Raw genomic sequence first — 25,478 nt, 5'->3', positions numbered from 1 at the left:
GGGGAGGGGAATCCTTCCTGGAACTGTAAATAAACAAGCCAGGCCTGGCCAGAGAGGATAAGGCGGAAGTGGGGGTATGCACCCAGCAAACAGCAGCGTGAAAGGCTGTGAGAGTGGCTGAGGGAGGAAAACCCTACAGGAGAGGGGGGAAGACCCACCTCCCACGTGAACTGTAAACAAACACACCGGCCAGCATGAGCAGCAGCACATGCCCAGCAAACAGGAGTGGGAAAGCTTGTAAAAGCAGCAGTGGGAGGAAAACTCCAGAGGGGAGGGGGGAAGACCCACTTCCCACGTGAGCTGTAAACAAACATGCAAGCCAGAGAAAGCCGGTGCAGTGTCACCTCCCCAAGTGTGCTTGGAAAGGGGAAAGCTTATAGCAGCGGCTCGTGCACAGGAGAACTCTAAGTAAACAAAGCCTGGGGGCCAGGTGAGTGCTAAGCTCACCCCAGAGATCTGCATAAATAAAGCGTCCAACAACAGCAGGCTGACAGCAGTGGGCAGGCAAACCACAGCCATAGACAGCCATTCAAAGACCTGTCTCCAGACTAATTTTTTTCTCTCTCCCTACCTTTGATGAGACAACAACCGAACTACACCTGCATGCTAAAAAACTTACTGAAACTCTATTGCATTTGAACTGGGGACACTTTGTGGGGGTTTTTTTGTGAAGTTTTGTTCTACTTTATGCGTCCCTTTATGAGACAACTACAGAACAACATCTGAGGCACCATCTCCAGGACTGGAGACTGAGACAGACACCAAATTATTAAGACTGAAACTTAATTGCATTTGAACTAGGAGTGTTTTTTTATTTTCTATTTTTTATTTTGTTCTATTTTATTCTATTTTTATATTTTTTCTTTCATTTACTTACTTTTTATTTTTATTCTTATCTTTATACTTTTTATTTTTTATTTTCAATCCTCTCTCTGTCTCTCTAATGCATGTTCAGCTTACTATCGATTAGTATAATAATGCTCCCTGTTTATATCTTTGAAACTTCTTTACTTGATTCTTTGTTTTGTTTTTTCCTACTTGTCTGTTTATTTGTTTTTCCCTTTTTCTTTAACTTCTTTGCTTTCCATCTCTTCTCACCATTCCATTCTAAATATCACCATTGTTATTATTACAAGCTAGAAAATACTTAATTGCACACAGTACAGGGACAGTAACAACACCAAGAGCAATGAAAGGAAGACAGAAAAAACAGGGAAACCAGTTTCCCCACAGCAAAAAGTTAGTATAGGAACCAGAGGGAAATGAAAAAAACAAATACTCAGATCCAGACTCCAACAAAATGAACATGAACTATGCCAAAGAACCCAATGAAGCCCACAAGAATAATTTCAAAGAAGACATATTACAGGTACTCAATGAGAATTTTATAGAGATGTTACTGGATATGATCAACCAAAATGTACAGAAGACACTCAAGAAATTCCAAGACAACAAAAATAGAGAATGGGAAAAAGCAAAAGAAGAAATAAAGGAAACCATAGAAGCACTGTATAAACACCAAGTGAAACAGAGAACATGATTAATAAACAGATAAATGAACTCAGAACAAAAATAGACAACATTAAAGAGGAAACCACCCAGGATATGGAAACCTCAGAAAAAAGAATGAAACAGAACTGCAAAACAAAACGGAAGGCCAATCCAGCAGGATAGAACAAACAGAAGACAGAATCTCAGAACTTGAAGATGAAATAGTAATTAAAGGAAAAACCGAAGAACTATTAATTACACAACTCAAGACCTGTGAAAAGAAAATGCAAGAACTCACCGACTCCATCAAAAGACCAAACTTGAGAAACATGGGTATCAAAGAAGGAGAAGAGGTGCAAACAAAGGGAATGCATAATATATTCAACAAAATAATACCAGAAAATTTCCAAAATCTAGAGAAAGATATTCCCATACAGATGCAAGAGGCCTCCAGGACACCAAACAGACCAGATCAAAATGAACTACCCCATGATATATCATCATTAAAACAACAAGGTCAGAAACTAGGGAAAGAATATTGAAGACTGTAAGAGAGAAAAAACAAATAACATACAAAAGTAAACCCATCAAAATCACAGCAGACTTCTCAACAGAAACATTAAAAGCAAGAAGAGTGTGGGGTGAGATCTTCCAGGCACTGAATGAAAATAACTTCAACCCCAAGATACTCTACCCAGCAAAACTATCATTCAAAATAGATGGAGCAATAAAAGTCTTCCATGATAAGCAGAAACTAAAACAATATGTTACCACAAAGCCACCACTACAAAAGATTCTGCAAGGGATTCTGCACACAGAAAGTGGAACCAACTTAACCATGAAAAGGCAGGCAGCACCAAACCACAGGAAAAGAAAAGGCAAGAAAGTAGAGAGCAACCTCAACTTAGGTACACACAATCAAACCTTCAAACAACTAAGACAACTAAATGACAGGAATCACCACATAACTATCAGTACTAACACTTAATGGACTTAATTCACCCATCAAAAGGCACCACTTGAGAAATGAATTAAAAAGGAAGATCCAACAATTTGTTGCTTACAGGAGACCCATCTCACCAACAGAAATAAGCATAGGCTTAGGATGAAAGGATGAAAGAAGATTTACCAAGCCAATAGCCCCCAAAACAAGCAGGAGTAGCAATACATATCTCTGACAAAGTAGACTTCAAACCTATATTGATCAAACAAGATAAAGAAAGACATTCCATACTAATAAAAGGGGAAATAGACCAAAAGGAAATAATAATTATCAACCAGTATGTACCCAATGTCAACGCACCCAATTCATCAAACATACCCTGAAAGACCTAAAAGCATATATTAACTCCAACACAGTGGTTGTGGGAGACTTTAACAGCCCATTATCATTAATAGATAGGTCATCCAAACAAAAAATCAATAAAGAAATCCAAGATCTAAAATATACACTTGATCAAATGGACCTACTTGATGTCTACAGAACATTTCATCCAACTTCTACACAATATACATTCTTCTCAGCAGCCCATGGAACCTTCTCCAAAATAGATCATATCCTAGGGCACAAAGCAAGCCTCTGCAAATACAAGAAAATAGAAATTATACCATGCATACTATCTGATCACAATGCAGTAAAAGTAGAACTCAACAACAAAAGTAAAGACGAAAAACTTGCAAACAGCTGGAAACTAAATAACTCATTATTTAATGACAAATGGGTCATTGATGAAATAAATAAGGAAATTTAAAAGTTCCTGAAAGTCAATGAAAATGAAAATACAGCAAAGGCAGTCCTGAGAGGAAAGTTTATAGCCATGAGTGCATATATTAAAAAGATTGAAAGATCCCAAATCAATGACCTAATGATACATCTCAAACTCCTAGGAAAACAAGAACAAGCAAATCCCAAAACAAATAGGAGAGAAATAATAAAAATAAGAGCTGAAATCAATGAAATAGAAACCAAAAAAAACCATACAAAGAATTAATGAAACAAAAAGTTGGTTCTTTGAAAAAATAAAAAAGATCGATAGACCCCTGGCAAACCTGACTAAAATGAAGAGAGAAAAACCCAAATTAGTAGAATCAGGAATGCAAAAGGGGAGATAACAACAAACACCTTGTAAGCCCAGGAAATCACCAGAGACTACTTAGAGAACCTATATTCAAGTAAATTTAAAAATCTTAAAGAAATGGACAGATTTCTAGATACATTGATCATCCAAAACTGAACCAAGAGGAAATTAATCACCTGAAAGATCTATGATACAAAATGAAATTGAAGCAGCAATCAAGAGTCTCCCTAAAAGAATAGTCCAGGACCTGATGGATTCTCTGCTGAATTCTATCAGACCTTTAAAGAAGAACTGACACCAAACCTCCTTAAACTGTTCCACAAAACAAAAAGGGAAGGAAAACTGCCTAACACATTTTATGAAGCCAGTATTACACTTATCCCAAAATCAGGCAAAGACACCTCCAAAAAAGAGAACTATAGGCCAATCTCCTTAATGAACATTGATGCAAATATCCTCAACAAAATAATGGCAAACCGAATTCAACAACACATCAAAAAGATTATTCACCACAACCAAGTAGGCTTCATCCCAGGGATGCAGGGGTGGTTCAACATACAAAAATCAATAAACTTAATAAACCACATTAACAGAAGCAAAGACAAAAACCACTTGATCATCTCAATAGATGCAGAAAAAGCCTTTCATAAGATCCAACACCATTTCATGATAAAAGCTCTAAGAAAACTAGGAATAGAAGGAAAGTACCTCAACATTATAAAAGCATATATGACAAACCTACAGCCAACATTATACTTAACGGACAAAAACTGAAACCATTCCCTCTAAAATCAGGAACCAGACAAGGATTCCCACTATCTCCACTCCTATACAACATAGTACTGGAATTCCTAGCCAGAGCAATTAGGCAAGAAGAGGAATAAAAGGAATACAAATAGGTAAAGAAACTGTCAAAATATCCGTATTTGCAGATAACATGAACCTATACCTTAAAGACCCAAAAAACTCTACTCAGAAGCTTCTAGAAATCATCAATAGCTATAGCAAGGTAGCAGGATATGAAAAAAATTTGGAGGCTACTTAAAAAGCTGGACATCGATCTACCATTTGATCCAGCAATACCACTCTTGGGGATATACCCTGTTACTCCAGAGGCACCTGCACACCCATGTTTATTGTGGCACTATTCACAATAGACAAGTTATGGAAACAGCCAAGATGCCCCACCACTGACGAATGGATTAAGAAAATGTGGTATTTATACACAATGGAATTCTATGCAGCCATGAAGAAGAACGAAATGTTATCATTTGCTCATAAATGGATGGAATTGGAGAACATCATTCTGAGTGAGGTTAGCCTGGCCCAAAAGACCAAAAATCGTATGTTCTCCCTCATATGTGGACATTAGATCAAGGGCAAACACAACAAGGGGATTGGACTTTGAGCACATGATGAAGCGAGAGCACACAAGGGAGGGGTGAGGATAGCTAAGACACCTAAAAAACTAGCTAGCATTTGTTGCCCTTAACGCAGAGAAACTAAAGCAGATACCTTAAAGCAACTGAGGCCAATAGGAAAAGGGGACCAGGAACTAGAGAAAAGGTTAGATCAAAAAGAATTAACCTAGAAGGTAACACCCATGCACAGGAAATCAATGTGAGTCAATGCCCTGTATAGCTATCCTTATCTCAACCAGCAAAAACCCTTGTTCCTTCCTATTATAGCTTATACTCTCTGTATAACAAAATTAGAAATAAGGGCAAAATAGTTTCTGCTGGGTATTGAGGGGGTGGGGAGAGAGAGAGGGGGTGGAGTGGGTGGTAAGGGAGGGGGTGGGGGCAGGGGGGAGAAATGACCCAAGCCTTGTATGCACATATGAATAATAAAAGGAAAAAAAAGAATTAACCTAGGAGGTAACACACATGCACAGAAAATCAGTGTGAGTCAACTCCCTATATAGCTATCCTTATCTCAACTAGCAAAAACTCTTGTTCCTTCCTATTATTGCTTATACTCTCTCTTCAACAAAATTAGAGATAAGGGCAAAATAGTTTCTGCCAGGTATTGAGGGGGTGGGGGGAGAGAGGGAGGGGGCTGAGTGGGTGGTAAGGGAGGGGGTTGGGAGTGGGGGGAGAAATGACCCAAGCGTTGTATGCACATATGAATAATAAAACAATAAAAAAAATTTTTAAAGGCACAGAGGAGTAAAATGGTGCCAAAAAAAAAGAAATTATTTTCTAAGTTTCGTGTGGGAATTTTGCCCCCTTTAGGGTATTCCTTGTGTTATCTCTAATTAGGAATTCCTGTCTCATGCTCAGCCTTTGCCCAAAGGTCATATATTCAAATACTGTAATTCTTTCATGCATTTGAGGAATATAAATTAAATATTGCCCATGTTCTAGGCACTGTCTATATAATGATTAAATGGTGAAGGAAAATAAAATCATTAGAGAAAAATGATGAGGAAGGAAGGTGGCAGATGAGTAGATGCTTTCTACATCAGGCTGCATGAATAAGAAGTTGGATATCAAAGAAAAGACTACATACAGAAGAGGCAAAGAGGAAAGCAAGGGAGAAATATAAAAGAGTAAATGGATATCTGAATATTACATCAAATCAAAAAGATAACACAAACAGTCTGCAGCACCTGCCTATACCTGCTTCCACTGTGGGGAGGGAAAGACTAACTGAAGTTAAGCCAAGCAATGGCTGCAACAGAATAGCAAATGAGCTCTGGAACAATATTTATGCCACCCACAAATCCTAACCACAGAGCAGAGCTATCAGGAGACAATAATTTCCCTCCTGAGTGGCAGGGAGTGGCAAAACAGGACAGCCCTGCACTTCTCATACCTCAGAGGTGTATGGCAAGGAGACATCTTGAGAGAGTTAATGGACCATGTATGGATTCTCAAAACACCTGACTTGAATTTGTAGCTTGCTGAGAAGTTAAAAGGTGCTGGAGTAGGGAACTAGGGACTCCACCTAACTTCCTAAAAGAATTAACCAAAGCAAAACAACTACCCTTCCCTGGCAGAGAGAGCAGATAACTGAAGCTCATTTCAGGCAGACCAGTTTGGAGACTGACCATTGGAATGATACAGAAAATCACAAACCATGGATTTCTTGGACTCCCAGTCACATTGTCTGTGTACAAATCTTCCACCAAGAGCACCTGGAGCAGGAAACACTCAGAGGTCTGTGATGCCACTCAAACTTCCCACAAAAGCCCCATTGAATGAAGTCAATTCAAAAAAACACCCAGCCCCACTGACCGAGAATCCTAGTTTTTGCAACTGTTTGGAAGCAACCAACAAGCACCAACCATCTACATGAGCAAGACTTGAATTTAAAAGGCCATACCCTAGGACACTTCAGGTCTCCAAATTCACTGTGTCTGCTTAGAAATCTACCACCAGAGACAGATATTGAGGGGGAGGTTTGGACTGGGTCCAACTGAGAAAGGGAACAAGTGGACCTGCCCTCTCAAGCCAGTGGCACCCACCTCACAGCAGCAGTGCTCCCACCAGCTCTGAGCTCTCTACATTTCAATAGGAAGTCTCAACCTCATCTATTGAGGCCTCATGGACCCAAAATATCTCAGCAGGCAAATCTCTTAAAGGGAATTGACTGTCTCAGCTGGACCTTCTTGAGGACCCAGCTAGAAACTCAATTCTGTCTTTCTGAAGCTGTTTCCATTACAACCAGGGCAAGAAGGGCAGAGATACACACTTCTCACACACAAGAAATATAAGATTTTTTTCTTGTTTTTGTTGTTGTTTTCTGTTTTGTTTTTCTTTTGGCTTTTTTTTTTAATCTGTTTGTTCTGTTTGTTATTCTGTTGTGGATCTTCTTTTGTTTTGGTTCTTTATTTCCTCTCTGTCAATTATTTCTCATTGGACTGTTTCCTTTTTCTTTCATTCTCCACTTCCCATCACTAATACCTAGAGCCCTCTCATACTGCTGTCTCCTACACCTTCCTCCCCTTCTTTGCATCATCCCCTCTCCCTTCCCCACACTCAATCCCCACAATACTCAATTTCCAATCCTTATACATTTCAGCCAGTGTTAAGCTTCCAGTTCATCCTCTCAGAAATAAGAATTTTGCTCCCATGCAATCTTATTGGAGAGATAGTTTCAGGCATCAATTGTTCCTTACACATTCAAGATATCAAATGCTTGAAATATTGCTGAATTGTTTGCCTTGTTTCAGCAGTGGGTTCTCCATGTACCCAAGAAAGTAAAAGGAATAGTAGATCAACAGATACACAAAACAGCATAGAAATTCACAAGTGAAAATCCAAGGCAATGTTTCACCTCCAAAATCCCACCACAACAACTCAACATTTGAATCCAAAGGTAACGAATTCACCAAAATGTCAAAGAGAGAATTCAGAAGCCTATCATTTAAAATGACCAGAGACCTTAAAGAGAACTTAAATAAACAGATAAGTGAAGTTAGTAAATCAATCCAAGACCTAGACAAGAAAGTCAACCCATGGAAGAGAAATTCAGCAAGGAAATGGAAATTATGGGAAAAAAATCAAGTTGAAATTTTAGCTGGATGTCAGTGGCGCACGCCTGTAGTGCTAGCTACTGAGGAGGCAGAGATATGGAGAATCACAGTTCAATACCAGCCCAGGGAAATAGTTGGTGAGATCCTTTCACAAAAAAAAACCCATCAGAAAAAAGGGCTGGTGGAGTGGCTCAAGGTATGGGCCCTGAGTTCAAACCCCAATACCACATAAAAAGAAAGAAAATCTGCAGTAAATCAAATACAAACCACAATGGATAGTATTTTCAGCAGACAAGATCAAACAGAAGAAAGATTACCAGAGATGGAGGATAAGATTGAGATGAGCAATTGGCTAAAGGACCAGGATGGCAGATTGTCAATAGAACCTGGAACCCTGAGCTCTCACAAGACTGAAAGAATACTTCAGATTCATTAGAGCAAGGACTGGGTAATATGACTTTTTCACCAAGTAAGATATCACCAATATGTAGGGTACAAATAATGGCCAGCCTTGAAATTAGCTTTTCATAGACTGTAACAGCCCCAGATGCCCAGGCACTGTGGGTTGGCAGCTACACAGACTACTAGAGCTGTTTCTCCTTTTTTTTCTTCTTTTTTTTCTCTCTATGAAGAGCAAAAGCTCAACATAGAGAACTACAGAATGTGTTCTGCAAGCACCTGCAATGTCCTGAACCCACCAAGATTTGTGACGTGGAACCTCTGCTGCAGCCTGCCTGTGCTGACTCAGACTGAACACTGGTATCACCAAGTGCAACTACAACGCCTCCAGGTGAGCATGCTGTGCCATCTACTCTAGAAAAAAAACACAGAATCCAATGCACCTTGTGGGCAGATTGCACACCTCCTGGGCAAAACTGGTGTCCTAATATATAGAGGGAAATTTTCACTTCCAACTGGTGTAGGTGGGATGGAGTGCTAAGCTGATCCAGCCTGTGTGGGCGTGGGTTGGGGAAAATAACAATACATTCAATCACTATGGAGAAGCTGGTAGTAAGCTGAAACTAACAGCTTTCCAGTGCCTGGACTAGAAATCTAAGGGAAGCACCCAGGACGCTCATTGAACTGAGAGGAAACCCACTCCTCTCCATAATAAGAAAGAAATTTGGACAATAAATATATTTTTCCTTTCTTTTGTTATCTATCTCCTTCATTTCTTTTGAAATTTTAATTTGCTTGGCCCTCTCTTATTTCACTTTCCTTTCTTTCCTCAGTATTTTTTCTTCTTTTTTACCCTTCCTTTCTTCTCCTTGCCTTCAACACCTACCTGTCATTTCCCCCCACTGTCCCTACCTCCTCCACACTAAACACTCACTGAATAGTCTATTATGTCAACTTTACACATTACCCTCATCCTTCCAATCCATTCTCAATCCCTGACAATAGCACCCTCCCCCACAATGACTAAACTACACCTTTACATCAGGTTCTTATTAACCCATAGCCCCCCACACCTCATACCTCTTATATCCCTTGCCCCATCCCCCCTCCTTGCCTCCTCTTCTAGCACCATGATTTTAGTTACCTAAGTATCAATTTCTATGCAAATAACTGTTATTTCCCCAATACCCACTGTTTACAGATAATATCACCACAGGTTTTATGTATTATGTAAATAACTGGCTTGGCATTAAATCTGTGACTGTGTTATTGCTGTTATACCTCCAGTTCAGTGGATAGAAATAGTGTAACAACCTAACAAGTAAGCTAGTCAGAATGTAGAATTAGGTTAAGGGAAAGATAACAGATGATTAAAACCCCCAAATTACTAATCAACAACACATGAGCAAGGCACAACATAGAAACAGGGGGAAAAAAGAAGATGGGAATACAACCCCTAACAATAACACAATAGAGGATTTGGTAGAAAGTGAAGGGGATGAATCCAGAGTTGCTGATGTCATAAGAATGATGATAAGAATGTTCAGTGAGGTTAAAGAGGAACTTAAAGAAGACATACAAAAACATCTTAAAGAGAACAGGGATTTTTTTAAAAACTCAAAAACACAGAAACAACTAAATGAACTCAGAGGATTTCAACAAACTCCAAAATGAAACTAAGGAGATTATTTTTTAAAAAGAGAGAGATAAATGAAATAAAGAAGACAGCAAGATATGAATGAGGAATTTAGCAAAGATATAGAAAGTCTCAGAAAAAAAGAATCAAACAGAAAACCTGAGAATGAAAATTTCCTTAAATCAAATTTTAAAATGCAGTTGAAAGCCATGCCAGCAGACTGGAACAAGTGGAAGACAGAATTTCAAGGCACAAAGACAAAATAAATACTAAAAATAACAGAAAAAATCTTAGCCAAAATACTGAAGAGCTGCAAGACCTCTGCAATCATGGGCATAGAAGAAGGAGAACGATGCAAGCCAAAGGTATAGCAACGATAGGAATGATAGTCAACAAAATAATAGCAGAAAACTTCCCAAATCTCAGAAAAGGGATGCCCATTCAGGTACAGAAAGCCTTCAGTACATCAAACAGACATTACCAAAATAGAACCACTCCATGGCAGATTATAGTTAAAACAATTACCACAGAAAACAAGGAAAGAATTTTGAAGGCAGTAAGAGAGAAAAACCAAATAACATTTAAAGGTAAACCCATCAAAGTTACAACAGATTTCTCAGCAGAAGCCAAAAGAGCAAGAAGGGCATGAAGTTAGGTATTTCAAGCACTAAAAGAAAATAATTTCTGTGATAGGATATACTCTACCCAGTAAAGCTATCATTCAAAATTGAAGAAGGAATAAAAAATCCCCCATGATAAACAGAAACTAAAACAATACACGACCACCATTACAGAAGATTCTGAAAAGAATTCTACACAAAGAAGATTAAAACAAACGTAGCCATGAAAGGATGAGAATTATTAAACCTCAAGAGGAGAGCAAACAAGTAATTAGAGAGTAACATAAAATTAATTGCACACACATGAACCCTTACACAACAAAAAGAACTAAATATCAGGAATCTCCACATGCCTCTCAATATTAACACAAATGTTAATGGCCTCAACTCTCCCATCAAAGGCATCCATTGTCAAATTGAATTAAAAAGAGAGACCCGGCAATCTGTTATCTACAAGAAACCCACCCTACAGACAGAAATAAGCATTGCCTTAGGGTAAAAGAGTAGAAGATTTACCCCACTGATGGTCCCAGAAAACATGCAGGTGTACCAATACTTATATCAGATAAAGTAGACTTCAAACCCAAATTAATCAGACGAGACAAAGAAGGGCACTTCATACTAATCAAAGGAAAAAGACATCAAGAGGAAATAGCAATTGTTAACTTTATATGTGCCCAATGTCAGTGCACCCAACTTTATTAAACATCTATTGCTGAACTTAAAAACACAGATAGACCCCAACACAGTGGTGGTGGGAGACTTTAATACTCCTCTATCACCAATAGAAAGGTCATCCAGACAGAAAATCAGCAAAGAAATTCTAGATTTGAATGACATTCATATATCAAATGGACCTGACAGACATCTACAGAGTGTACCATCCTGTAACAGCACAAAATGCATTCTTCTCAACAGCGCATGGAACTTTCTCCAAAACTTACCACAATTTAGGTCATAAATCATGTCTTAACAAATATAAGAAAATTGAAATAGCTCCCTATATACTGTCTGACCAAAACTCAATAAAACTAGAAATAAACAACAAAAGAAACAGCAGAAAATACCCAAACACCTGCAGTCTGGACAACACATTACTCCATGATGAGTGGGTCATTGAAGAAATAGGGAAGAAGTCAAAAAAGTTCCTGGAATTTAATAAGAATAAAAGCACAACCTATTAGAACCTATGGTACACAGGAATGGCAGTGGTAAGGGAGAAGTTTATAGCCATGAATGCATATGTTAAAAACACAGAAAGATGTCTAATAAATAATCTAATGCTGCATCTCAAACTCTTAGTAAAACAATAATAAGCTAAGTGCAAAACTAGCTAAAGGAGAGAAATAATAAAAAATAAAGACTAAAATCAACAAAATAGAGATCAAAAAATCCATACAAAGCATCAGTGAAACAAAAAGGTGGTTCTTTGAAGAGATAAGATTGATAAACCCCTGAAAAATTTGATGAAAAAGTCAAATTTTATTAATTTGAAAAATTAATAAAATTAGAAATGAAAAAGGAGAGATCTCAACAACTACCAAGAAAATCCAGGGAATTCTTAGGAACTACTTTGAAAACTTATACTTAAATGAATTGAAAAATCTAGAAGAAATGGACAAATTTCTAGATACATGTGACCATACAAAATTCAACCAATATGATATAAATCACATAAATAGATCCGTAACAAGCCATGAAATTGAATCATCAATAAAGAGTCTCCCAGAAAGAAAAGTCCAGAACCTGACGGATTCACTGCTGAATTCTACCAACCCTATTTAGCATTAATTCCAACACTCTCTAACTTTTCCATAAAACAGAATGGAAAAGGAACACTGCCAAACTCATTCTATGAAGCCAGTATTACACTCATCTCAAAACCAGACAAGGATAAAACAACAACAAAAAAGAGAATCACAAGCCACTCTCTGTAATGAACTTAGATGCAAAAATCCTCACTGAAATATTGGCAAACTGAATTGAACAGCATATAAAAAAAGATCATACACCATGGTCAAGTTGGTTTCATTCCAAGGATGCAAGGATGGTTCTGCATACACAAATCATTTAATGTAATACAACACATTAACAGAAGCAAAGATTAAAACTACACGATCATCTCAATAAACGATGCCTTCACCTTATTCAGCATCCTTTCATGATAAGAGCTCTGATGAAACTAGGAATAGAAAAAATACACCTCAATATAATAAAGGCTACATATGACAAGCCTATAACCAACATCATATTAAATGGAGAAAAACTGAAAACATTTCCTCTAAAGTAAAGAATGAGACAGTGTCCACTCTCTCCACTCTTATTCTACATAAGCTTGGAGTTTCTCGCCAGAACAAAATGACAGGAAGAAGAAATAATAGGACTATAAATAGGAAAGGAAGAAGTCAAAATATCCCTACTTGTAGATGACATTTTCTTATACCTAAAAGACACAAAAAATTCTAAGAAAAACTTCTAAACATCATAAACAGCTGCAGCAAAGTAGGAAGATGCAAAACCCATTTACAAAAATCAGTAGTTTTTCTACACACCAACATTGAACAAACTGTGAAAGAATTTAGGAAAACAATTTCAGCCACTGTAGCCTCAGAAAATAATAAAATACCTAGGAATAAACTTAACAGCCTCGACAAGGAAACAAATCAAAGAAGGCTACAGAAGATGGAAAGATCTCCCATGTTCATAGACTGGCAGAATCAATATTGTGAAAATGGCTATGTTACCAAAAGCAATCTACATATTCAATGCAATCCCCACCAAAATTCCAATGATGTTCATTCTAGAGATTGAAAAATCAATGCTAAAATTCATTTGGAAGCAAAAAAGATGTGAATAGCCAAGGCAATTCTGAGCAAAACGAGCAATGCTGGAGGTGTCGTAATACCTAACTTCAAACTATGCTAGGGAGCCATCTAAAAACAGCATGGTACTGGCACAAAAACAGACAGGAAGACCAGTGGAACAGAGTAGAGGACCCAGATATGAATCCACACAGGTATGCCCACCTGTTTTTTTGACAAAAGCCACAAAAACATGTGCTGGAAAAAAAAGACAGCCTATTCAACAAATATTGTTGGGAAAACTGAATATCTGCATGCAGAAAACTGAAACTAGATCCATGTCTTTCACTGAATACAAGTATCAACTCAAAGTGGATTTAGAACTTTAATATAAGACCTAAAACTAGGAAGCTAGTACCGGTAAGGGTAGGGAATACCCCGGAATTAATTAGCATAGGCAATGACTTTCTCAAAAGAACTCAAATGGCTCAGAAACTAATTGAAAGGATTGAAACGTGTGACTACATGAAGTTAAAAACCTTCTGCACAGCAAAAGAAATTGTTATCAAATTGATGAGGCCATCCACAGAATGGGAGAAAGTCTTTGCCAGCTATACATCTGACAAGCAATCATAACCACCATATACAGGGAGCTCAAAAACTAAACTCCCCAAAAAATGAATGACCCAGTGAAGAATTGGGTAAGTAAACAGAGCTTAACCAAAAGGAGAAATTCAAATGGCTAAAAAAAGTATTGAAGAAATGCTCAACATCCCTAGTCATAAAGAAATACAAATCAAAACCACATTAAGATGCCAACTCAATCCTGTTAGAATGTCTATCATTAAGAACACAAACAACGACAAATATCAGCAAAGATGTGTGTAAAAAGGAACCCTCATACACTGTTGGGAATGTAAATTAGTACAACCACTATGAAAAACACTATGGAGGTGCCTCAAAAAACTAAAGATACAACTGCCATATGATCCATTCCTAGGGATATACCCAAAGGAATGTAAGCCAGGTTACAATAAAGGCACCTGCATGCCCATGTTTATTGAAGCATTATTCATAATAGCTATGGAAACAGACAAGATGCCCCCTACTGATAACGGGATTAAGAAAATGTTGCATTTGTATACAATTATTATGGCTGTCAGTTTTGTAGGTTTGGTCCATAATGATTGGCCCCATATCTCTATGCATGTGGCTAGGAAGCATATTGTGACTGGGAACACATGGATTCGCAAAGCCACTCATCTCATGGCCATGGAGTAAAAGAGAAAGAGGAGTCCAAGTCCAACAATGTCTTTTAAAGACACACCCCCAATGAACTAAACACCTTTAGGGCCCACCTCTTACAGTTACACCACTTCCCTATAGCCCCACCATGGGGACGAAAGTAGGTGTAGGTGGCCTCATTGCTGCTGACACTAAAGACACAAGGAGTCTCTGTGTCCAAATAAATTTGCCCTCTAATTGGATCCAAAGGTGTCCAATATTGCTTCTTTATATTGTTTTGCATTCTGTCACCTGTATTGCTCTCAAATTTTGGAGTAGATTGCCCCAAGACTCCTTACTTTGGAACCTGGTATCTCCCTAAATCACACACGCACACACACACACACACATACACACACACACACCCCACCACCACCACCGCTATCAACACAACAACTGCCACTACCACCACCACCACACCACACATAGGTACACACAAAGCACAGTGGGTGTTCCTTGAGCTGGTTAATACCATTCCTGACTCATACCTGTTCACACTATTAGAGAGGAATTGAGACCAGGTAAACTATCGCTTTCAGAATATGCTTGCATTTTGGTAAGGCTATGATCTGCTGTCTGTTTAAAGACAGATTTTTAAATCATAAAACATTTCCTCAATAAACACAGGGAACAGAATGAACCTCAGGGATAAAAAAGGTCTCAGGAGCCCAGGTGGTTTCTAAGAGACTAGGAAGAAGAACTAGCTTCCTTACTTATGGGACATTCCAACTCATATTACATCCCATTGATAACCAGCAAAAACAATAAATGGCAAACATACATGTATCCAAAAGATGAATATAATGACAACTTTTTGCTGTTAAGACACCTACATGCTTTATATCCCAATAGAAATTAGCAAAGGGAATAAACCAACAATTCACTAAAGGAAATATTTAAAGGCTATTAAATTTGGACATTTTATAGGGAACAAAGTGTTTTTTCTGTGCCTATTCCATATTTGTTTGAACAATTGGTTTTTATATTATTTTGTAGTGGATCAGGAAAGTCTCTGCCTTACTATTCTCTTGTGGTTTCTTTGTTATTCTTAATCTTGATGTTTTAATCTGCTTTTTTTAAAAAATCACATGGATATAATAAAGTCCTCATTCTGGTCATTGTCAATATACCAAGGTTTTTCCCAATGTTATCCTATAAAAACCTGTATCATGACAATTCTAGCCCTTTGCACTGGAAATTTTTTACATATAATTAATCACTGGAGACATTGCCCCCAGGCATACATCTATTTTGTTATACCTGCTATGTTCACATTTTTATTTCACAAAACTGTGTAAATAAGTGTGTGTTACACAGACTCAAATTTAAAGAATATGAGAAGTTATAAGGTGAAAAGAATGGTAGATGAAAAAATCAAGTTAAAATGAGTGGTTACAAAACATTAGTTTAAAACATGATAGGAACATTGATAATGATCTGAAATGGGATATAAATTGGCAATAATTTCATGATTTAAAAATGGATTAACAATTAAATTTGAAAAAATACCGGCATAGATAGTATAGAATATAATTGAGTTAGAAGCATCTCAGTTTATAATTTCATCTCATAGAAAGACACAGAGATCAAATGTGCATATGAAAGATAAAGGCAGTCTTTAGTAAAATGACAATAATACCTTTCCAAATGATTGCCAAAGATATGTGAATTGTAGAAATACAATGAAGAACAAAATAAGGAGTAATAGACCCAAGAAAACAACTGGAAAATATGTATAAGAGGCTGTTTGTTTATTCAACTGATGCAGACAAACTATGCTAATTTTAATAATACCAAAAAAATTAGGAAGCAATGAAGGAAACACAAAATGACTAATATATTCTTCCTCAGAATACATATATACACACATATATAAATATGTATAATTTAATGATTTCCCATATATGTATAATATATATATGTAAAAGAACTAAATGGCAAATTGGAAGGGGAGAGAAAACTCCAATTCCATTTGAAATGATTCAATTTAATAAAAATAGGAATAAAAACATACCCATCCCCATTGTACAAATGCAAAGAACATGTACAATTTGAAATAAAGAGAGCTGATGGCTAACAAAAATCACAAATATTTTCACTCAGCAGTAACAAAATAACTGCAAAAACTCACTACTGTACTTTTTGTGTATTATTATTTTTTTCTCATCAGCCCACCTCATATGAAGGACAATAATTGCAAAATGAAATACTATTGCAAGGTAGGATTTGCAAGCAATGCCTTGTCCTGGATCTTTCTTATCAATATGAAAGCTTACTCAAATCTACCCCATCTTAAAAATTAAAACGATAGTCTGTTAGCTCAGTATGTATTCTTCCTCATCTCTATACTTCCCACAATGCAAAGGATCCTCGGACACGTATTCTACTTTTATCAGGACTGCCTTAGGCCAACCATCCCTTCTCCTAATTAGACTTTCATTGATCTAAATTAAATGCCAATATGACCCTGCACTGCTGAAGTCAATGGCTACTTCTCACTTAACATCATAAATAAATGTGTTCAAGAATCAAGTGAGCACGCATCCATTGCATTGTCTCCACCCTAGGATAAGCTGAATTTGCTCCCAAGTAAGTTTTCTCAGCTTCCATAGTCTCTGATCCCTTCCTACAGTTACCAACTGAGGTCTTGGGCTTACCTGGCTGGGATCTCTGAAAAGGAATTGTCTGCGTGGAAGTCCCAAATCTCCCGTGGATATTTGATGATGGACAATAAGGTTCTGTCCAGACAAGACAGCCTGAGCAAAGGAAAGTGAGCATTAGTCCTCAACCATACTTAGGACTCCAAACTGTGAAAAGGAAACATTTTACCAAGCTCAAGATTGCACATTCTGAAGGACAGTAGTAGAGGAGATATTCACATCTCCCACTGACATCTGCTTTAGGCATGTTTCTCTTACTATTCCAACACCTGAGCACGTCATTTCCCTGTGGGACATTACTTTACACAGAAAAAAAATTATTCTTGAAGATTCTCTGCTCTCAAGAGACCGGTTTAAAAATCCAGGTGAAACCAATTATCTGTTATTCGTTCTCCCTGAACTCTCTTGCTGTCCAGACACCTAACCTCCAAACACCTTTTCCCAACTTTGAGTTAAAGTTTTTTCCAAACTCTAAAACTAAGGAATTTGACTTAACTTTATCTCTTAGATCACCAAAGCATTGATAGGTGTTGAAGACCAGGCCCTGATAGCTTTAGAAAATGGCAATTCCCCTATTCAACAATAGGGATATCCATGTTCCTTTAATATGAAAACATGGGTACTATGTTCTTGGCTTCATGGTGCTTTTATCAAAACAGGAGCTTAATGCTTGTTTTCCAGAATAAAAGCTAACATTCATGCCTTCATTTATTAAATGTTTTGTAGTTATAAGACATATAGTTAAATATTTCATGCATATTGCCCTGAGATTACCAAATTATAAGCTTTCTCTTATTTAACTTTAATAAAAGTTCATTTTATCAGTCAGTGACTATTAGGAAGCTGATTCTAAATTTGAAGCAATTGAGTTCAGAAGTTTTGAGTGATATGCCCAAAGTCATGAACTTTTGGGCTTTGATTGGAACGCCATCAAGACTTTTCTAGTCTTAATTCTGTAAACCTGTGATCCTCAAGCACATACAATTTTTGCCTCCAATGAAAATTTGAAATTTCTTTGAGAAATTTTAACTCTTATATTTAGGGACATGCAACTGGCAACTAATGGGTGACAGTCAAAATTGTTTTTCAACATCTGACAGTACACCAAACAATTCTACCACAAAGGATTATCCATCACAAATGTCAACAATGGGATATTGTTAAATACTGTTCTAACCAAGACTTCTACATTTTCAATGTGTGGATTCCCATGGGGATCTGTCCAAGTGCAGATGCTAATTTTGTAGGTCTAGGATGGGCCCAGGGGTTCTGCATTTGTGACTTCTTCCTCAAGTATCTTGGGGAGAAGATGTTAGATGGGACTGTGCACAAAAAAAAACTTTTTAATGATCTGTAACAAATGCATAGGAAAGTACATTTTCAAAGACTCAGTGAATTTTCACAAACTCCAAGTAACCAGAACCCAGACTAAAAAACAGAACATGTAAAGCTACATAAAAGCTACCTTGGTGCCCAGTTCCAATCATCACCACCATCTTGAATTCTCATGGTGCACAGAATCATTTGCCTTTTCCAACTTTATATGACTAGAATAGTACAACATTTATTTTTGCATCTTATTTTACTCAACAATATTCGAGTCGATTTTTCAAACAAGAAAATACACGTTTCCAAGAAACCACACCCAATAGCTTACAGCTTATACTTCTTCTACAAAAATTGTGTCATGGTAAGCAGAACAATGGCATCCCAAAGATATTTACATCCTGATCCTACAGCCAGTGACTATGTGAGGCTATATGGCAAAAGAGCAACAAAATAGTAATTGGGATGAAGATTTCTAATTAGATAACCTAGATGGCCTAGATTTGTTGAGTGGGGCCAGAGAAATCACAAAATTCTTGGAATGTGGATAAGAAAAGCAGAAAAGTCAGCATGAGGCTCAATCTGCCATTGTTGGCTTTGAAAATGACAGAAGAACCCACAATCCACGGCATGTGGGCAGCCTCCAGAAACTGGCACTTCCATCAAACCACCTAAAAGACATTAGCCTGTGAACACCTCATTTTTAAATGTTTTAATTAGCATATAATAGTTTTACAAGGGGCTCATTGTGATATGTCCATATATGCATACAATGTGCTCCAATTTGACTTATTCCCTCCATTATTCTTGGACATCTCACTTTTAACCCAATGGATACATATATTTAATTTGTAGATCTAAGAACTAAAATATAATAAATTTATGTTACTTTAAGCCTATTATTAGTGATACTTGGTTACAGCCACCATGGGAAATTACTACACATTATCCCCTTAGTTGAAGTGTTTGTCTGGATGTACTGACAACCCAAACAAAATCAGTGGTATGCTCTGCTACTGAGGCAAAATCCAATAATGTTAGGAAGATAATTTAGCCATATTTTTCATAGCAGTCAATTGTGAAAGATAACATTTTGTAACACCAGGTAAAGAGAACAGAATTGGTCAAACTTTATTACAATGCCATAAAATTGTGTTTTTCAAAACATTGTGAAAACAATTCTAAATAGATATATCAGTGAAGCATAATTATTACAAATGAGTTCAATAAAATAATAAGATATTATTCATCTCAAAATGAATAAGGAAAGGAAGGATATGGAAATAAATGTTCTTTGTACAGTTCTATGCTGGAATCAAAATATGGACAAAGACAGTGGGGGTGATCTAACCAACGTACAATATAAGCCTATTTGAAATTGTCACAATGAATCCCCCCTGTACAATGAATATCTCTTTGCTGATAGGTTGTGGTTACCATCACTATCTAGAAAAGTTGTCTGTACGTCAGTGGTTCTCCAATATGCTCCCTGGAAGAGCAACACCAATAACACCTGGTGCATAGTCCTGGCCCACATGAACCTACTGAATCAGATACCCTGAGAAATGAGCCAGCACTCTGTGCTCTAAAAAGTCCTCTCTGGACCCTATTGCACACACAAGTTTGAGAACCAATGTTCTCTGCTGTTTTGTATCCCAACAGGATCATCCCTTCCCCACCACCTCTGATGGCTTGCACCTTTTGTGCAATGTTCATGAGAATCATAAATCCCTAACTCAAGCCAAAGTTTTCAACATCTTCACTCAATACAAATCCTCAGAGTAAAACAACATTACAGAATAGTTTTCCACTCTAGTTTGTAAATGGTTGCATTGAACTGAGTGTTCTCTAAACCTGGTGCGCTTCTAGATGTGTTTATATGGACAGGGTAATCATAGGTACAGAGTTAGCTCACCCCCACTCACCCATTCAGTTTCATCCAGAAGGAAGATCTGAACATTATCAACCCATCTGGTTGTAAAGAGACATACAAGTTAAATGATATGTTTTGTGCGTTACTAGACCTAAGGAAGTCCAAGAGTCAGGCAGATGATTGTTTGAAATATCAAATTGGTGTCAGAAAACTACTTGGCTAAATATGCAAAGAAAAAATTATTTGCTGGTTGTATGGATTGCTGTTACTAAAAATAAATGACGCCTGGCACAGTAGCTGACGCCTGTAATCCTAATTACTAAGAGGTATAAATCAGGAGGATCATGGTTTGAAGCCAGCTCAAGAGGACAGTTACTGGCAGGCACCCATCATCCCAGCTCCAGGGGAAGCATAAAAGGACTATTGCAGTCCAGGCTGACCAGGGCATGAAAGCGAGACCCTATTCAAAACTAAATAATAACTGAAGCAAAAAGGGCTGATTGCATAGATCAAGTGATATAGCACCTGCCTAGCAAGCCCAAGGCTGTGGGCTCACACCCCAGTACTACCAAAAATAGAAATAAATGAAAAAGTAGAGCATAGTGGTTCATGCTTTTAATTCCAACACTCAGGAGTCTAAGGCACAAGAACCATGGGTTCATAGTTGCTCTGGGCTACATAGTGAGACTCTGTCTCTACCTAAATGAGTAGAGAAATAGTAAATAAATGGACAAAGTGCTATGTAAACATCACAGAAAAAAAAAGTCTCTGGTGCTATAAAAGAGTACAACTGAGGAAATGAGGTGCTATTGGTAAAAGAGGAAATAACTTCCAAAAAAGAATCATCTGAGTTGAGACATGAAGAGTGAGTGTGTGGGTCACAGGATGAAGGGAGAGATTGTGGGTGTTCATTGACTGTAGAGGTGACATTTCTACATGGAATTTTTGTGAGCAGACACAGTAATAACAATAAAACACCAGAAGTCAATATTTCCTCAGTTGTCCTAACTTGGTTTATTTCATTACCCAGTATTTTCTCACTGCTATGAAAAACAAGCTTCATCACAGCATTTTGTATATTTAACTGGCCCCATATTGTCTAGAATGACATAAAAATGAACCATTTTATAAGAATGATAGGTCACCTTTGTGTATATGTTTTCAGTGTAAGTGAGTATGTACAGGTGATTTTAAGCATACAATATAGTATGATAATATATAATTTGTGGGGGAAAATAGGGAGGAAATACAAACTTGAGGAGAGAATGGAAAAGTGTCAGATTTCAAATCATAAAGAAAATAATTGCATGCTCTTGTAGCATTTTTAAATAAAAATGCTACAATTTTAATTCAATTTTTATTTAGTGATAGTTGTAGATTAGAACACAGTAGACTATCACAACCAGGATTTTAACACTCATAACAGCCAAAATAGAGAACAGTTCCTTCAATCCAACATCTCCAGGGTTTCCTTCCATATCCTCCCAGCTCCTGACCACTATGAAGCTGTATCCCATTCACATTTTATATATTGTCATCACTTCAAAATGTTGTATAGAGTATAAAATATATCCCTGAGAAAAACAGGGGAGTAGTTACCCCTGGGGACCTGTTTGTAATGTGACTGTGGTGGACACTATGGGCAATATAGGAGCAGGATAATAAAGATGAGAATGATATTTCAGTGAGATAGGTGGAATAGGCTCTTTGGTTCTCAGGTACAGTAAGGTGAATATATTTTAAAATAATGTATAATATATCCCAAAATGATTAGAAGAAAAGATTTTGAATGCACTGACTATAAAGAAATGATATAACTTCAAGGTGATAGATATATTAACGACTCTTAGCTGATCATCCATGATCAAAGCATCATGAGGAAAGGGGGATGAGGGAGAATAATGATAGGGATGAAGCTAACCAGGACACATTGTATGCATATGTGGAAATGTCACAACAAAAACCCCTGTGCAACTATTATATAGTAATAAAAATCTTTAAAAGAACACCAAGGTGTTGCCCATAAACAGATACAGACATTATGTGTCAAATCAAAAAATTAAATTAATGAATTCTGAAAAACTCTGATCAGTTGTAAAATACACTACTGTGCTAAAGTTTTCATTATTATGAAGGGTAGTCAAGGTGGTGATAAACAAAGAACAATACATCCCAAAGAAAAAACTGTGGTATCAGATTTTCCTGTACTAAAAATTATATAAATGAACTTAGTTACCAATTGTGAACTTTTCTCATAGGCATAATAAAACGCATGCTTAATTTTTCAGTGAAACAAAACAAATATTACTCAACATATGTCACGTAACAAGAATTACTATAAAGTAAGTATTTCTGTCCCAAATGAGAATTTATAAATATTTTTGCTCCAGTCTTTGAAATAACTTTGGAAGATCAGGACAACAATGGGAAAATTGTTGGAGATCAGAGAGAAGAAAAATTTTTTTCTTTCTCATTTTATCGTTTTTACATTCACTTACATGTGTATACATTGTGCCATCTCCCCTCCACCCCCATCCCCCACCCCTCTCAACCCTCCACTTCCCAGCAGAACTTGTTCCGCCCTCTTCTGAGAGAAGAAAATTTAATAAAGTGACATCTTATATAGAGAGGCTAGAATCATAGCAAAGGAAACTTCAAGAAATAAATAAAGGAACAAGTCCTACTTTCATCATCTCATAAAACGATCACAATTTCTGCTTCTGAAGCTTTGCCCTTTGTATTCATGGGCACTTCTTCAACCCCAGAGCAATGGTTCATTTCATACTTTCCATCCCAAGAGTCTTTTTCAGTGCTCTCTTGACATCTTTATTCCTCAGACTGTAGATGAAGGGATTCAGCATTGGGGTGGCCACTGTGTACATCACCGAGGCTGTTGCAGTGGAGTGGGAGCTGTGGGTTGCAGCAGAACTAAGGTAGACACCGAGGCCTGTGCAATAAAATAATGAGACAACTGAAAGGTGAGATGCACAGGTAGAAAACACTTTGTATTTCCCTTGGACTGATAAGATTTTGCGTATGGAGGAAACTACCCTGGAGTAAGAGTAAAGGATGCCAGCAAGAGGCACAGTAGCCAACAACACAAGTGCAAAATACATCACAAAGTCATTAAGAAGGTTATCTGAGCAGGTGAGTTGAACCATCTGATTAAGTTCACAGAAAAAGTGAGGAATTTCTACATGTGAACAGAAGGACAGGCGCAGCACCAATAAGCTTTGCAACAATGCATGCAGTACACTCATGACCCAAGACACCAGAACCAGCAACCCACAGAACCGAGGGTTCATAATAACCATGTAGTGCAGAGGGTGACAGATGGCCACACATCGGTCATAGGCCATCACAGCCAGGAGGAAGTTGTCCAACTCTACAAATATCAAGAAAAAGTACATCTGGGTGATGCAGCCTGTGTAGCTAATGGCCTTGCTGTGTGTCTGGATATTCACCAGCATCTTGGGGACAGTGGTAGAGGTGAAGCAGATGTCCACAAAAGACAGGTTGGAGAGAAAGAAGTACATGGGCGTGTGCAGGTGGGAGTCTGAGATGATGGCCAGGATGATGAGCAGGTTCCCAAGCACAGTGACCAGGTACATAGAGAGGAAAAGCCAACATATAACAGGTTGCAATTCAGGGTCCTCTGAAAATCCCAGAAGAAGAAATTCTGAAATTCTTGTATTGTTGCCTGAGTCCATATGTTGGATGTCACTACCAGGAAACAGAAAAGCATATGAATACTACTAACACAAATGGACATTCTTAACAGAGCTTCAATATTCTAATATATATTTTTCAGCAAATAAATGAACTTTCACCTTTTGTTCTTAGATTTGGTCTTCCTAGTGCTGTTACTGATGAGGAATTTCTGCCCCAGTCCAAACCTTTTCCCACAATGTCATATATTCTACATTTTAATAAGAAAATATTTCTTAGAGTTAAGTAATATTTGTTGAGTGCCAACCATGTTCCAAGCCATGTCCACCCAATGATTGCAGGTTGGTGAAAATTAAATGTTCTCACATCCCAGAGATAGACAAAGAATATGTGCAGATAAGGAAATCATATGTCTCTTACCTTTTGCTGGGGATAGTATCATATATTTGCAAATGCGTGAACTTACCAGATTGTACACATTAAATACTTTCTTTGAATATTAATTATTCTTCAGTAAAGCTATTCTAAGAAGAAATAACCATACATAACATGGCAAGATACTATGAGGAAAAGGAAATCACATGTAATTGAGCACGTAGAAAGGAGAAGCTTGTTTGTGTGTGTTGCTAAGGGTTGAACCTAGGGCCTTATGCATGCTAAACACTGTCTCGACCACTAACCTATATGGCCAGCAAAGGATGCTAGTTTTTATGGGGGTCCAAGCAAGTTTAGCAGAGAAGGTTACATATGAACAAAGACTTCCAAAGACAGCAGGGAAGCCAGTTGGTAATCTGGTAGAGGGAACAGTCAGTGCAAAGTCCAAGGGGTAGATGCTAAATTGAAGGCCATGATGGAGTCAGTGTGAGGAAGTCAATGAGAAAGACAGAAGGAAAAGGAATGAGAGATGGGGTCAGAGGATGCTGAGGTATAAGGTGGGCTCCCTGTTGGCAGGGAAACTGCAAGACACCAGTAGAGCCTCATTCATATTATGTACTACTTGGGCATTGCCAATGTTGTTACAAAGGCATACTATAAATTGAAAAGGGGGTGTTATTCACTATGACTAATGGTTCATTTATCCCTACATATTGTAAGGGTCACCTTGGAATAGAAAAGTCCAGGTGTCCTTGCTCTGAGGACTGCTCTTATACCTAATGGGAC

General features: G+C 37.5%; 1 protein-coding gene across 1 annotated transcript; it reads right to left on the bottom strand.

The window, feature by feature from the left end:
• Positions 1-23,422: 23,422 nt before the first annotated feature.
• On the bottom strand, positions 23,423-24,358 carry LOC109675487 (olfactory receptor 1078-like). The gene has a single exon (XM_020152179.2). It carries the CDS (start codon positions 24,356-24,358, stop codon positions 23,423-23,425), a length of 936 nt encoding a protein of 311 aa, XP_020007768.2.
• Between the last annotated feature and the right edge of the window lie 1,120 nt (positions 24,359-25,478).

This window comes from Castor canadensis, chromosome 14 (assembly GCF_047511655.1).
Source record: "Castor canadensis chromosome 14, mCasCan1.hap1v2, whole genome shotgun sequence".
NCBI lineage: Eukaryota > Metazoa > Chordata > Mammalia > Rodentia > Castoridae > Castor > Castor canadensis.
The sequence above is the reverse complement of the archived record's forward strand: the minus strand, read 5'-3'. Positions and strand labels throughout refer to the sequence as shown.

What these genes read in the sequence shown, in the direction of transcription:
- LOC109675487 (XM_020152179.2), bottom strand. Translation starts at nt 24,358, where the DNA reads ATGGACTCAGGCAACAATACAAGAATTTCAGAATTTCTTCTTCTGGGA.